Below are 13,530 nucleotides of genomic sequence, written 5' to 3' on the forward strand. Positions count from 1 at the left end.
CCAGGTTAAATTATAAAATTTAGAATAATATTAATCATAATTAATTTTTGTTATATTACATTAATTTAATTAAATTTAGTTAATAAAAAATTTGGATATATAATATTATTCATTTTCAATTGATGAGTTAAACATAAATAAAAGAGAATAATAAAATGTTTGTAAATTTTGATGTATGGTTGAAAAAAAGAATTTGACCATTAGAAGGATTTTTTTCTGACTATTAACAAAATTCAACCATATTAAAAAAAATTATCCCAATAATATACAAATATCAAATCCATAAAATCCATAAATAAGTAAAATAACAATAACTCAGCTACCATCTAAAGTGGCATAGCTAATTAAATATAATTGTAGTATTATTTGTCTGAAATTATTATTTTTCAAAAATTATAGTCCTCCCTAGTCACCCACTCCATGCTCAGCCAGTAACACCACCATTTCTTCTTCCTCTTCTTCTTTTCTTCTTATAATCTAAAAATCCAATTTAATCTTCACTTTTTTCATTCTTCAAAATTCCCTTTTCCTCAAAATCCAAAACCCTAGCTACAGCAATCACCACTTCAATTCCCTTTCCCTTCACCTCCTAGGGTTTCTCTCACCTTCCACGATCTCTGATTCAGGTTCCTTTCTGATTCCATTTCTTTTGTTGCTCTTGGTTTTGGATTGAAGCGTTTTCTTAGGTTATAGCTTTTGTTCGTTTTTTCGGAATTTTTATTTGGTGTGGGAAATCGCAGGTGGTGGACAAAAACGACGTCGATTTGCGACGATGAGCTCGCAGAAGAAGAGGACTTTTCAGATAGAAGCGTTCAAGCACCGCGTGGTGGTGGATCCTAAGTACGCTGAGAAGACCTGGAAGGTTCTGGAACATGCAATCCACGAAATATATAACCATAATGCTAGTGGCCTTAGCTTCGAAGAGCTCTATAGGTTGATTTATTTTGTTCAATTCAACTCTTTTTTTCACTTGTTCTTATTGTTCTTTAAATTGCTTCTTACTCGTTTAGAATTTCATTTTAGATATATAATTGTGTTAGTATGGATAATTCAATAGTGTGATTCTGTTGTGTAGTTTAGCTTTAGCAGCATAGGTTCTTTGTTTTATTATTTATTTAGTTATTTTTGGTTAAGAATTGTGGTAAACTGGTTGTTTGAATATATTAAGAATTGGTGACTAATTATATTAGAAAAATGATAATTGTAGTGATTTTTCCTTGACACTCAGTCACTCCCCTCTGCCACTGGATGGGGTGTGGAACACACTATTTAGGATTCATCAGTTCATGCCATGGTGCAAGAATAGTGAGGTGGCTTGGTGTTCGAGGAAATGTGTGTACACATAAAAGGACTGGAAGATTTAATCATCTATAAAACTCCCAAACCTTGGCAAGGACTTCACAACTTGTACTTAATAATCATGAAGTCTGTCTTTTGTATCCTTTTCAGTTGTCTACCTGTGTATGACTTAAATTAGATTATTTGAATTAGTTTGGGCATTTCAATCTCCATATCTCAGTAGTATCATGTTGAAAAAGAATCTTTATTGCTATTTGTGTCCTAGCTTAATATGCCTTTTGTTCGGTGAGTCTACTGCCATTGGCTAACTCCCACTGGATGGCAAGAAATAAATAATGTTGATATATTTCCTTGCATTTATTGAACACTACATATGGCAACATATCAACCATTCACATCATATTTTTAACTTATAAGTATATTCATGTCTCCATTGGTTGATATATTATATGTAGGGTTCACCATGTCCTCAAGACTATGATGACATTTCCCTTTGGATATGCTGATCATCATTAGCTCAGATCATGCCATTTGCCACTCTATACTTGAAATTATGCTTCAATCTCCCATTAAATTTGTCAGTATTTATTGTAGAACAAAAGTCAGGACTTGTTCTTAACTAAAATTATGCTATAGCCTGTTGGTTTAATTTTCCCTGAATTAACTAACTTCCTAAGTTTATTTTATGAGTTCAAAACTATTATAGATTTTCCAGCGGTTTATTACATCAAGTTAGGTTGCCTACATTACACCCTTTGAGTGTGGCTTGCCTTGACCCCTGCATAACGCGGGGTGTTTTGCACTGGGCTGCTCTTCATTTCTGAAATTTTTGTTCATTGTGATCTGTCCTTTCAGGAATGCATACAATATGGTTTTACACAAATTTGGGGAGAAACTTTACTCAGGACTTGTGACGACCATGACTTCTCATCTTAAAGAAATTTCTCAGTCAATTGAATCTGCCCAAGGAGAAATTTTCTTGGAAGAGCTTAACCGGAAGTGGATCGATCATAACAAGGCTTTGCAAATGATCCGAGACATATTGATGTACATGGACAGAACTTTCATACCAAGCAGCCATAAAACTCCTGTTCATGAACTTGGGTTGAATCTGTGGAGAGATGTTGTGATCCACTCCAGCAAAACTCAAGCTAGGCTTAGAGATACACTTCTTGAGCTTGTGCTCAGAGAGAGGAATGGTGAAGTAATAAACAGAGGCTTGATGAGAAACATAATAAAAATGCTAATGGATTTGGGTTTGTCTGTTTACCAAGAGGACTTTGAGAAGCATTTAGAAGTGAGATAAAGATAACCAATGTGGTGGAGAAGGAGATGATTGACAGTCATATGCACACGCTAGTACATATGGAGAACTCAGGCCTAGTTAATATGCTTGTGGATGACAAATATGAGGACTTGGGAAGAATGTATAGTCTATTTCGTAGAGTGCCTACTGGGCTTACAGTTGTTAAAGACGTGATGACTGCTTTTGTACGGGATACAGGTAAGCAGCTAGTCATGGATCCTGAAAGGTTGAGAGATCCTGTGGACTTTGTACAGCGTCTCTTGGATTTGAAGGATAAGTATGATAAGATTATTAACATGTCATTTACCAATGACAAGACATTCCAGAATGCCTTGAATTCCTCTTTTGAACATTTCATCAATTTGAATGCTCGGTCTCCAGAGTTCATTTCCTTGTTTGTGGATGACAAACTCCGCAGAGGGTTGAAAGGAGTTGGTGAGGAGGATGTGGAGATTGTATTGGACAAAGTAATGATGCTATTCCGGTACCTTCAAGAAAAGGATGTGTTTGAAAAGTATTACAAGCAACACTTGGCAAAAAGGCTTCTTTCTGGAAAGACCATATCTGATGATGCAGAGAGGAGTTTGATTGTCAAGCTCAAAACAGAGTGTGGATATCAGTTCACTTCTAAGTTGGAGGGTATGTTTACCGACATGAAGACTTCCTATGATACAATGCAAGGTTTCTATGCATCCCAATCTGATGTGGGAGATAGCCCTTCTCTAGTTGTACACGTTCTTACGACAGGTTCATGGCCAACTCAACCTAGCCCTCAGTGTAATCTTCCATCAGAACTCTTGGGCGTATGTGAGAAGTTTCGGGCTTATTATCTTGGCACGCACAATGGTAGAAGACTGTCTTGGCAAACAAATATGGGGACTGCTGATTTAAAGGCAACATTTGGTAAGGGCCAGAAGCACGAGCTGAATGTTTCCACATACCAGATGTGCGTACTGATGCTTTTTAACAATGCTGATCGCTTGACTTGTAAGGAGATTGAGCAAGCAACGGGGATACCCTTACTGGACCTGAAGAGGTGCCTTCAGTCTCTGGCCTGTGTCAAAGGAAAGAATGTTCTTCGAAAAGAGCCCATGAGCAAGGACATCGCCGAGGATGATACATTCTTCTTTAATGACAAATTCACAAGCAAGTTCTTCAAGGTAAAGATAGGTACTGTTGTCGCCCAGAGGGAGTCCGAACCTGAAAATCTTGAAACTCGGCAAAGGGTGGAAGAAGACAGAAAACCGCAGATTGAGGCGGCAATTGTGAGGATAATGAAATCCAGGAGGACCCTAGATCACAACAACATCGTCGCCGAGGTCACAAAGCAGCTGCAGTCAAGATTTTTGCCTAATCCAGTTGTTATTAAAAAACGGATTGAATCCCTTATAGAGCGTGAGTTTTTGGAGAGGGACAGAGTGGACAGAAAACTGTACCGCTACCTTGCTTGAACAATGTGTTACTGTCTTCCACTGCCAAATTCATTTTGGCGTGCAACCTATGTGACATTTTGTCTGTCATATAAGCTTGAATGCCCTTCACAATTTGCCGCAAGAAGTGGCTATCCCTTGAATATTCAAAAAAAAAAAAATCGCCTGTTAGATTAACCCTTTGTGGAGGCTTCACAATTTAGAGTAATTTTTTTTAGCATCTTACGTTTCTCAATAATATTATACTCATCGATAATTTTGGATTGGATTTGTTTAATCAAATCCTACTTGGAGGAAGCTTTTACAAGAAATTATAAAATCTTGTGCATATTTCAAGAAGCTGATACATATATGGATTGCCATGTTCTCCAGAAGGTAGCTCCGCAGTAGATACTTGTTCTCCCAAATGGATGGATTTATGTCTAATGATAGAAGGTGGTTTTGAGGGTGCAGGGGAGAGAGGGCGGGTATTTTTGGTAACTTGTACAAAAATAATTTAGAGTGATTACCCAAATCGATTCTTGATAATTTTTTCGAAAGACTACGAGGTCTTTAAACAAAAAAAATATTCTTTTCGACTCCTGATCCTTATTTTCATGAGATTGATTATCCCTTAAAAAATATTAACAGAGGGGCTAAATCTCATAAATGTAAAGATCAAAGGTTGAAAATGATATTTTTTTATTGAGAGTTTTGTTGTCTTTCGAAGTAATTGTGTGGGATCGTTTAGAGTTTTTTTCTCAATAATTTAATTAGAAGAAATTATTGTAGGATGGAAAATTAATGGGGAATTAGGGTTAGTTTTAACTTTAAGTAGCACTTTACTTATTTGTATACAATCGTTCACGTTATTTCTTCCAAGCTCAATTTTCATGAAAATGAAAATAATGCTTTTGTGTTGCAACAGATTTTTCAATTTCATCGAGCCAGTAGCCACGTTTATGAAATGGAGTAAAATCTGGTCCTCTTGGACTAACGGGTGCATCACTAGCAAATTACCGCCATTTATGCATAAATGGACAAATCATAATCATTTTTTGCAATTTTGTTCAGAATGAGCGAAGGAGAGAGCGGGAGCAAGGGTTTGAGGGTGAAATACAGGGAGGATGACGGCAAAGCCGTCGGAAGTATTAAGGGGGAGAGTGTGGGTGGGTGTGCATCCGGTGACATGAAGGGTCATTCTTGGGATGATTTCAGAAGATCCCTAAGGTCTCTTTTCGAGATAAGGTCATTGTGCAGCAAAGTCGAAGGCCTTTGCACTCGTCAGATCTCTATCAGGGGATGGTATTGCGACAGTGGTTGGCAAATAGGGTGATTCTCAGCCACCATGTGTAAGCTTTACAAAAGAGGCGAAGACATGTTTGGCCGAACCTTATAGAGAAGCCTTAGGTAGCGTTTGTTTTGAGATATTGGGACAGAGACTGAAAGACTAAAATTCAGTATTATGTTTGTTGGCTCAGAGACTGATACTAAAATTTCTGTCTCTGTCCTCAAAATTTCAATATTTTAGTACCTCCAAAAAGTAGAGACATAAGGGACTGAAATTTTTAGAGACGGAGACTGAAACTTTAATAACATTTTATACCTAAAATACCCTCATTTCAATTAATTAATTCCAATTTTACCCTTTGTACAAATTAAATTAGAGCTTCATTCTTGTTTCAATTTCTGTCTCCCACTTTACACCTAACAGAATACTGAGATTTATTTCAGGCTCTGTCTCTGAGTCTCTGTCTCTCAGTCTCAGTCTTTCAGTCTCTATCTTTCTACCAAACGCTACCTTAGTGATCAAGGTCATGAATCGGAAATATAGTTACACAACTCTTTCTCATAAGTTGAGAGTAGTATGACGCATCAAAGGAGGTTTCAATATGCTAGATGTGGGTTTTGAATATTTCCTGGTGAAATTTGATGCCGTTGAGGATCGTGAAAAGGTCATGTTTAGTGGTCCTTGGTTGATCGAGGGCCACTAAGTTGCGGTAAAAATCATGGGATGTTGATTTCCACCCTAGTGAACAATCTTTCGATTCTACACTAGTCTGAATCTGGGTCTCAGGTCTCCTAATCTAGTGTTATCAGGAGCAGGTAATGCTACGTATTGCAGTTGCGATAAGAGTTCCGGTAAAAATTGATTTGGCCACCAAACTGAGAGCGAGGGGAAGATATGCCCGTGCTTGCGTTTAAGTAAATCTGGGATTGCTGGTGATAAAAAAATATTATTGTTGAGGGTGTCGCTTACAATGTGGAGACCGGGTCGGGTGGGATGCACTTCAGCGTGCACCATCTTCCCTTCAGACTCCGATTACACGAGGACCAGCCATAAAAAAACGTCCGCGGCCGGGATCCTTGCAAACCTCGCCGATTGGAGGTGCGACGGGGAAGCGCCGGTGCTTGAGGGTCAACCCGAGATTCCGTTGGGTATGGGAGTGGTGCCGTCGCCGCCGGTTTTTGTTAATGAGGGTCGGAAGGATGACATTGCAACAACATTCAACAAGGAAAGGGAACATGGCGGTCCTGAGGGAGTTGCGGTGCTGATTGATACTGCGAGTGTGTCTTGGGAGAATCGTGTTTTATCAATGAATCAAAAGGAAGTTAAATCTTCTAGTGAGGTTGATGGTGTAAGTTAATTTTCACCAATTTTAATACTCTTTTGTCCTTTTTATGGATAGTTTAAATATTTTAGTTTGGAATATTAGAGGTGCTTCTAATAAGTTAGCCCGAGTGAATTGTAAAGAACTTGTTAGAAAATTTAAACCTATTTTTTTATTGTGGTTGAGACTCATGTTCCCTTCCAACATTTGAAATTGTTCTGGAAAAGACTTGGATACTATCCTATTGGTATAGAAGAGACAGTAAGACATAAGGGTAGTATATGGTTCCTTTCTTCTCTGTAAGGTACTTTCTGTAAATTGGTTGATGCTTGCGATCAGTGTGTCACGATCGAAGTTCAGTTTGAGAGTGTGGTTTGGAGGTATAGTGTTCTTTATGGTAGCCCTCAACATAATACCAGAAGTCTGCTTTGGGATTATCTGCTAGCTCATTCGGTGACTTTTCAAGGGCCTTGGATTGCCCTCGATGATTTTAATGAAGTATTATTCTCTTATGAAGTTAAGGGTTGCCATTTCTCGAGTCGACATGCAGATCAGTTTGCCAGTTCTTTAGGGGATAGTGCTCTGTTTGACTTGAAGACTATAAGGAGACGTTTTTCTTTGTACAGGAGGGTGAAAAACAGTATTGAGGTGGAAAAAATTTGACCGGGTTTGTATTAATACTGGATGGCTATCTCTTTTTCTTGAGGACTATGCAAAAATTTTGAATAGCCTGCTGCCTTATCACTATCCTATCTTGGTGCGCTGTAAAGGGCGCCCGTAGTCGAAAAAGAACAGACAATTCCGTTTTATGGCAACGTGGGCAACTCATCCTAGTTACATAGATATTGTGAAACAATCTTGGTGGTCTGACTTTAGAGGGGTGCAAAGCAAGCTCTCAGAGGTGCAGAGGAACTCTCTTGACTTTAATTTTAAAGTGTTTGGTAATATTTTTGTTAGAAAATATAAACTGAAGCGACAAATTAATTATCTTTAAAATCAAAGGGAGCAACAATTGATTGAGGATTATAATAACACTCTTGTGCAAGAAGAACTCCTTTGGTTTTAAAAATCCAGAGAACAGTGGGTAAAATTTGGGGACAGAACTACTAACTTCTTCCATGTTCAGACTCTTGTGCGAAAGAAGATAAATAAGATTCATGGTCTTTTTCTCAAGGACGGTGCGTGGGAAACGGACCCATAAATTCTTAGCCGGGAAGCTGAATCTTTTTTCAAGAACTTATTCTGTCAGTTGGAGAATGTTGATTTAGGGTGTTTGGATGAAGTTCCATTTCCTTCTTTGAATGAGAAAGCCTGCTGTAATCTTACTGTGCCTGTGATTATGGAGGAAGTTAAGGCAGCTGCTTTTGGCATGAATTCCTTTAAGGCTCCGGGTTCGGATGGATTTCAAGCTTACTTTTTCAAGGAATACTAGAAGATTATTGGGTCTGATGTTTGGAATATAGTTAGGGAATCTTTTTTTGGGGGTACTATTGATTCGAGGATGATGGAGAGTTGGAGAATCTTCTGGTTCTAATTTCCAAGGTGGAGTTGCCAGTATCGATGAAAGATTTTACACCTATTAGTCTCTGTAATGTGATCTACAAGGCCATCACTAAAGTCCTGGTCAACAGAATCCGGCCTCATCTCTTAGATATTGTTGGCCCTCTCCAAGGGGATTTATCCCAGGAAGGGGAGCTCTCAATTGACAAGATCATTATAGCACAGGAAGTTCATCTTTTCATAAAAAAGACTAAATCAAAGAAAGGTACTCTGGCGTTTAAGATTGACTTGGAGAAAGTTTATGATAGAGTCGATTGAAGGTTTCTGAAACAGACACTCGTGAAATTTGATTTTCCTATCCCTACAGTCAAAGTAATCATGAGCTGTGTCACTTCATCCTCATTGTCTATTCTCTGGAATGGTGATAGATTGGATAGTTTTATTCCTCGTTGAGGTCTTTGGCAAGATGATCCTATGTCAACATACCTTTTCGTGTTGTGTATGGAGAGATTGTCCTGTTTGATTAGCCATCAAGTTGATATGGGCCGGTGGAAGCCGGTTACTATTTTTAGAGGGGGCCCGAGAATATCACATCTCATGTTTGCTGATAATTTTCTTTTCTTCTATAAAGCGGAGAAGCTTCAAGTCCAAAATGTGATGGTAGGATTGGAGAGTTTCTATAAAGCTTCTGGGATGAAAATTAATTTGGAGAAATCTAAAGTGTTATGTTCCCGTAATATTTCCACAACAAGAAAAGAAATCTTTACGGGAGTGTCATCCATCAGATTTGTCCAAAACTTAGGCAAATATCTTGGGATTACTCTTACTCATGCTAGGGTGACCCGAGCATCTTTCAATGAAATTTTGGATAACATTCGGGGAAGGCTAGCCAGTTGAAAAGGGCGTTTACTCAACAGGGTGGGTAGGCTCTGTTTGATCAATTCAGTTGTGGCTGCTATTCCTACCTACCGCATGCAAGTCTCTCTATTTCCCAAAGGAATAACAAACTCTATAGCATCCATGATTAGGATTTTTCTCTAGAAAGGCCATGCCAATGGTTGGGGGCTAAATCTTGTTAGCTGGAAGGTGTTGGTCACCCTAAAAAAGTTTGGTGGTCTGGGAACTAGAGATCCATTTTGTGCTGATGTTGCTCTTCTTGGTAAGCTAGTTTGGCAACTATTTCATCACCCTCACAAGCTTTGAGTTCAGCTGCTGGTAGATAAATACTGTTGTTCTTTGGCTGACGAGTTCAGTCACTCGACGTCTAAAGGATCTTATGTTTGGAGGAGTTTGTGCAAAACTTGGGGTATTTTGAAGGATGGTTTTGAATTGTGCATTGGAAATTTAATAAGAATTTTTGGTATTTTAAATGGAAGAAAGAGGAGCAACTTTGCAATAAGATGGATTATGTTCACATTTCTGATTTGGAATTTTGGATTTTAGATCTTTGGTCAGCTGAAAAGTGGAAGCTTGAGAAGGTTTATTCTCCACTTCACCAGGTTTTGCATGACAACATTCTCTCTTACAATCCGGATGTGCAAGCGGGTTCAGTGGTAGGTTGAACTTGGTCTGGGGCAGTGTCTAAGGTTTATGATGCTCGCAATGGCTACCTTTGGCTCTTTAAGAAGGTGTTTGGATGGGAGGAGAGAGGGAATTGGTTTTGGCTTTGGTGTCAGCTTGTTCCGGAAAAGATCAAATTCTTGGCTTGGCTTTGTCTTCGAGAGGCACTGTCCACTGCTGTTTTTTTGTTTCAGAGAGGCTTTGACTCCTTTAGATAGTTACCCTAGTTGCTTGATTTGCTAGGAAACCATTTCTTATTGTATTCGGGATTGCCCAAAAGCTTGTTTGGCAGTCTCTGGAGATTTTCTGTCATCCTCTCGATTTGAAGAATTGGTTTTTGTTCCACAGCAAAGAGCATCATTTTTAGATTCTTTTCTAGTCTTTGGTGGATTTGGAAAGCTAGGAATAATGAGATTTTTAATCATCAGGAGCCTTGGACACCTTTTAAAGTTGCTTGTATGTTGTTAGCCTTGGAGAAAGAGTTTCAGAATATTTTTGAATTGCAACGAATTTCTATTCCTTCTATCATTAGTTGCTCTTGGGTTCTCCTTCGTTGGGTACTTTTAAGGTCATTATGATGCTAGTTATCCTGGTTTTGGTGATCGAATTGGTTTTGCCTGTGTTAGCAGGAACCGGAAGGAAAACTGGCAAGGTGGCTGCTTGGGAACAATTGAGAACTGTAATATTCTTCAAGGAGAGTTGTTTGCTATTTGGAGAGAATTTTTGTTAGTTTGGGACTTGGGACAAATAAAGAGATGAGATTTATGAAACAGATTATCTAGAGGCTTACAATCTTGTTACCAATTCTCATGACATTGCTGGTTGTGTAGATCCTTTAGTACTTAAAGTCATTGATATCTATGGCTTGAAAGTGACATGTTGATTTTTACTTGATCTTGAGATATGCAAACACCGTAGCGGACACCATAGCAAAGACGGCGATGAGATCACACTCTCCGCATGTTGAGCTATCAGTGCCTTAAAAGGAGTTTAAGTTGAAAATTCAATGAGACCGTTCTACGTTTTTTTAGTCCTTTAGGACTTTGTTTTTTCTTTTCTTTTTTGTTTGGTTGTTTTTCTTTTTCAATCACACAAAAAAATTTGTCATGATTTACATAATATTAAAACATGACATAAATATATCAATTCTTCAAATAGGAAGAATGTGTACATATGAACTTTTTTATTTAAAATATGATAAAATTTTGCAGTTCGTTGAACATATTTTAAGATACCCCTATTTTATTTGGTATCCTTTTATAAAAAAACTAAAATTAATATTCATTAATAACAAACAAAATGTTTAAAGAACTGTGAAAGTTTTTAATGACCTAAAAGGATAGTTAAATTTATGATTTTTTTATTTTTTTTTAAATTTTACCACGAAAAATAGATTCTGTTGTATCTATTGTATGAATCATGCAAAAAATAATTTAATTTTGTCTCATCACGAAACAAACGAAAACAGAATAGAGAAGAGAAAAGTATACAGTTATGTATCCTGTTTCAACCACCTTATATAATGTGGCTTATATCTAGTCTACACTACAACTATGGTAGAATTTTCACTATCTTTTCAAAGATTATATTCACCAATTCTCAAGGATTCTTCCTAATCCAATCAGGGACAAACCAAACTTCTAACCAGGCTTGATTTGACTAGATTTACTCTCTAGACTATCAACACTAAGTGCTCACCCAACTTAGCAAATGATACCTTTCAGATTCAAAGAAACAAAACAGAAAATAATTATAAAAGAGATTGACATAATTTTTGACTTTTTCTCCAAGCTAACTCTCTTTTTCTTTTTTTTTTTAGTGACTTTTTCTAAATCCTCACGTTTATACCTTTTTTCATTAATTGAAATAAGGAAAGATAAAACTGAAGAATCATAATATTAGAGAAACATGAAGGAAAAGAAGTAAAACAACTTAAAAACTATAAGCATAATCCTTTTAAAACTCTCAAATATTGCCTTCCATCTTAGCAGAATGTTTCCTTTAGTGTAGTGCATTGCTTCCAAAACTTCCAATTTTGAGTGGAAAGTGTATTAGGTTATCTCAGAATTTTAAGTTCTTTCTTCTTGCCTCAATCCTTGATTGATTACTCCGTTTTGTATGAGGTAATACCTCTTGTGAAAAGAGTCAACTCATTGAGCATTGAACCAGCTGAGTTCTTCTTCTTCTCCCAAAAAATTGAAATAGAAAATCAGGGTTGAAAATCAAAGTAGAGTGGCACAAAGGTGAGATGATCAGTAACAAAGTCATGATTATGAGACTTTTAATGTGTTTGTCAAATCAACACCCTCAATATTATGCTTTGACCCCAAATTTTATTTTTAGTATTTGATTTGTAACAGAAAAAAGTAACCATCATTTTCTTCTTTTTCTTTCAAATAGTGATAGGTGAAAAAATGGACCTTCAACAAGTCATTTGACTTATACAAGAATGACATTGCTCAAGTACTTATTTTGCTTTTGAACCATAAGAAACTTTTGGTTTGACTTTGCCTCCGTTAATTTCACTTTTTCCTCCAATACATTTTTGGTAAATGATTTTGGTTCCATAAAAAAGTAAACCGTTCTCCCTTTGATTTGCTTTGCCATTTTCGGATAAAAAGATATACATCAAATAAAAAGCTTAGACTTCATACACAAGCTTAGACTTTCAATAAAAAGATATGCATCAAATAAATTTTTAAATTTTTCAACTTAACTAAAAATATATGTTTGTCATAATTAAATTGTTTCCTAATCTCAACAAACTGTTATTTAAAAACTACATTAGTAATTTTTTCTTTTTTTTGAAAAAAATAAAAAATAAAATCATTAAATCATGTACAATTCAATATGAGACCAAAAAAAAAAAATACAATTCAATATGAATGACATGGTATACATTTGAAGGGTAAAAAACTGAGAATAAGAAAAACTAATGATACCAAAGCATCATAGTGTCATTATGTCATACTTTATTTTATGTGAGAAGGAACATAGTTGTTGTTTCTTCTTTCGATAATACATAGCCCTTATAAATATACTAATCTCACTCTCAACTTTAAAACTAATTTAAAACATTGAAAAATCTCAAACTCCACCACTTCTTTGTCCACTCTTAACAGAAAAGAATAAAATCAACCTCAACCCCACCACTCTCCCGCACCACCAACCCTAAACCCTCTCCATAAATGACTGCTGTTTTTGGTGCGGAGCTTGCCGCTTGCTAAGAGACACGAGGCAACACGCATGTTGCGTGTTGCTGCATGAATGACACGTGGCACGGTGAACTCAACACGTAGTCTGCGTGCTGCTTAGATGTTGACATGTGGTATTTGCGTTTTTGGGGCCGCTGATCAATGCACCTTGGCTTAATAAGTTGAAAATGTATGGTGTATGGAGATAGTGAAGGGAAACAAAGATGATATGCAACCGAGTTCTACTCCTCTTTCGTTTTTATACACCAAGGTTACTTCCTGGATGGAGACAGCAGGCAACACGTTACTTGCGTGTTGGATTTTTTTTTATGCTTTCACAATTCTGTAAAACACTTATATTCAAATAAAATATCATTTTTTTCATATCTAAAATAATTTTTAAATATTTAGTAATAGAGAATAAAAATTAATAAAAATGAGAATACTGATTTCTTTTAGAAAAATAGAATATTACATAATTATTTTTTAAAATTTAAAATGAAATTAAAAAATCAACAATAAAATGCTAACCTATAAAAAAATATATACACATAGATATAGATATACTTTACTTAAAATACGGGTACTATCTATCCGAATAATCTTATATCTATAACTTTTAAAAGCTTTTTCATTTTTACACCTAATGT

At 36.5% G+C, this 13,530-nt stretch overlaps 1 protein-coding gene across 1 annotated transcript; it reads left to right on the forward strand.

Moving 5' to 3' along the window:
• The first annotated feature begins 383 nt into the window (after positions 1 to 383).
• LOC107471198 (cullin-3B-like) lies at positions 384 to 4,374 on the forward strand. The gene is given in 4 exon segments (XM_016090642.3): positions 384 to 626; positions 741 to 933; positions 2,155 to 2,585; positions 2,588 to 4,374. Coding segments are annotated over 3 exon segments (2,061 nt in total). The 5' UTR covers positions 384 to 626; positions 741 to 772; the 3' UTR covers positions 4,057 to 4,374.
• Positions 4,375 to 13,530: the final 9,156 nt, after the last annotated feature.

The sequence above is a fragment of the Arachis duranensis genome, chromosome 10 (genome assembly GCF_000817695.3).
Source record: "Arachis duranensis cultivar V14167 chromosome 10, aradu.V14167.gnm2.J7QH, whole genome shotgun sequence".
Lineage (NCBI taxonomy): Eukaryota > Viridiplantae > Streptophyta > Magnoliopsida > Fabales > Fabaceae > Arachis > Arachis duranensis.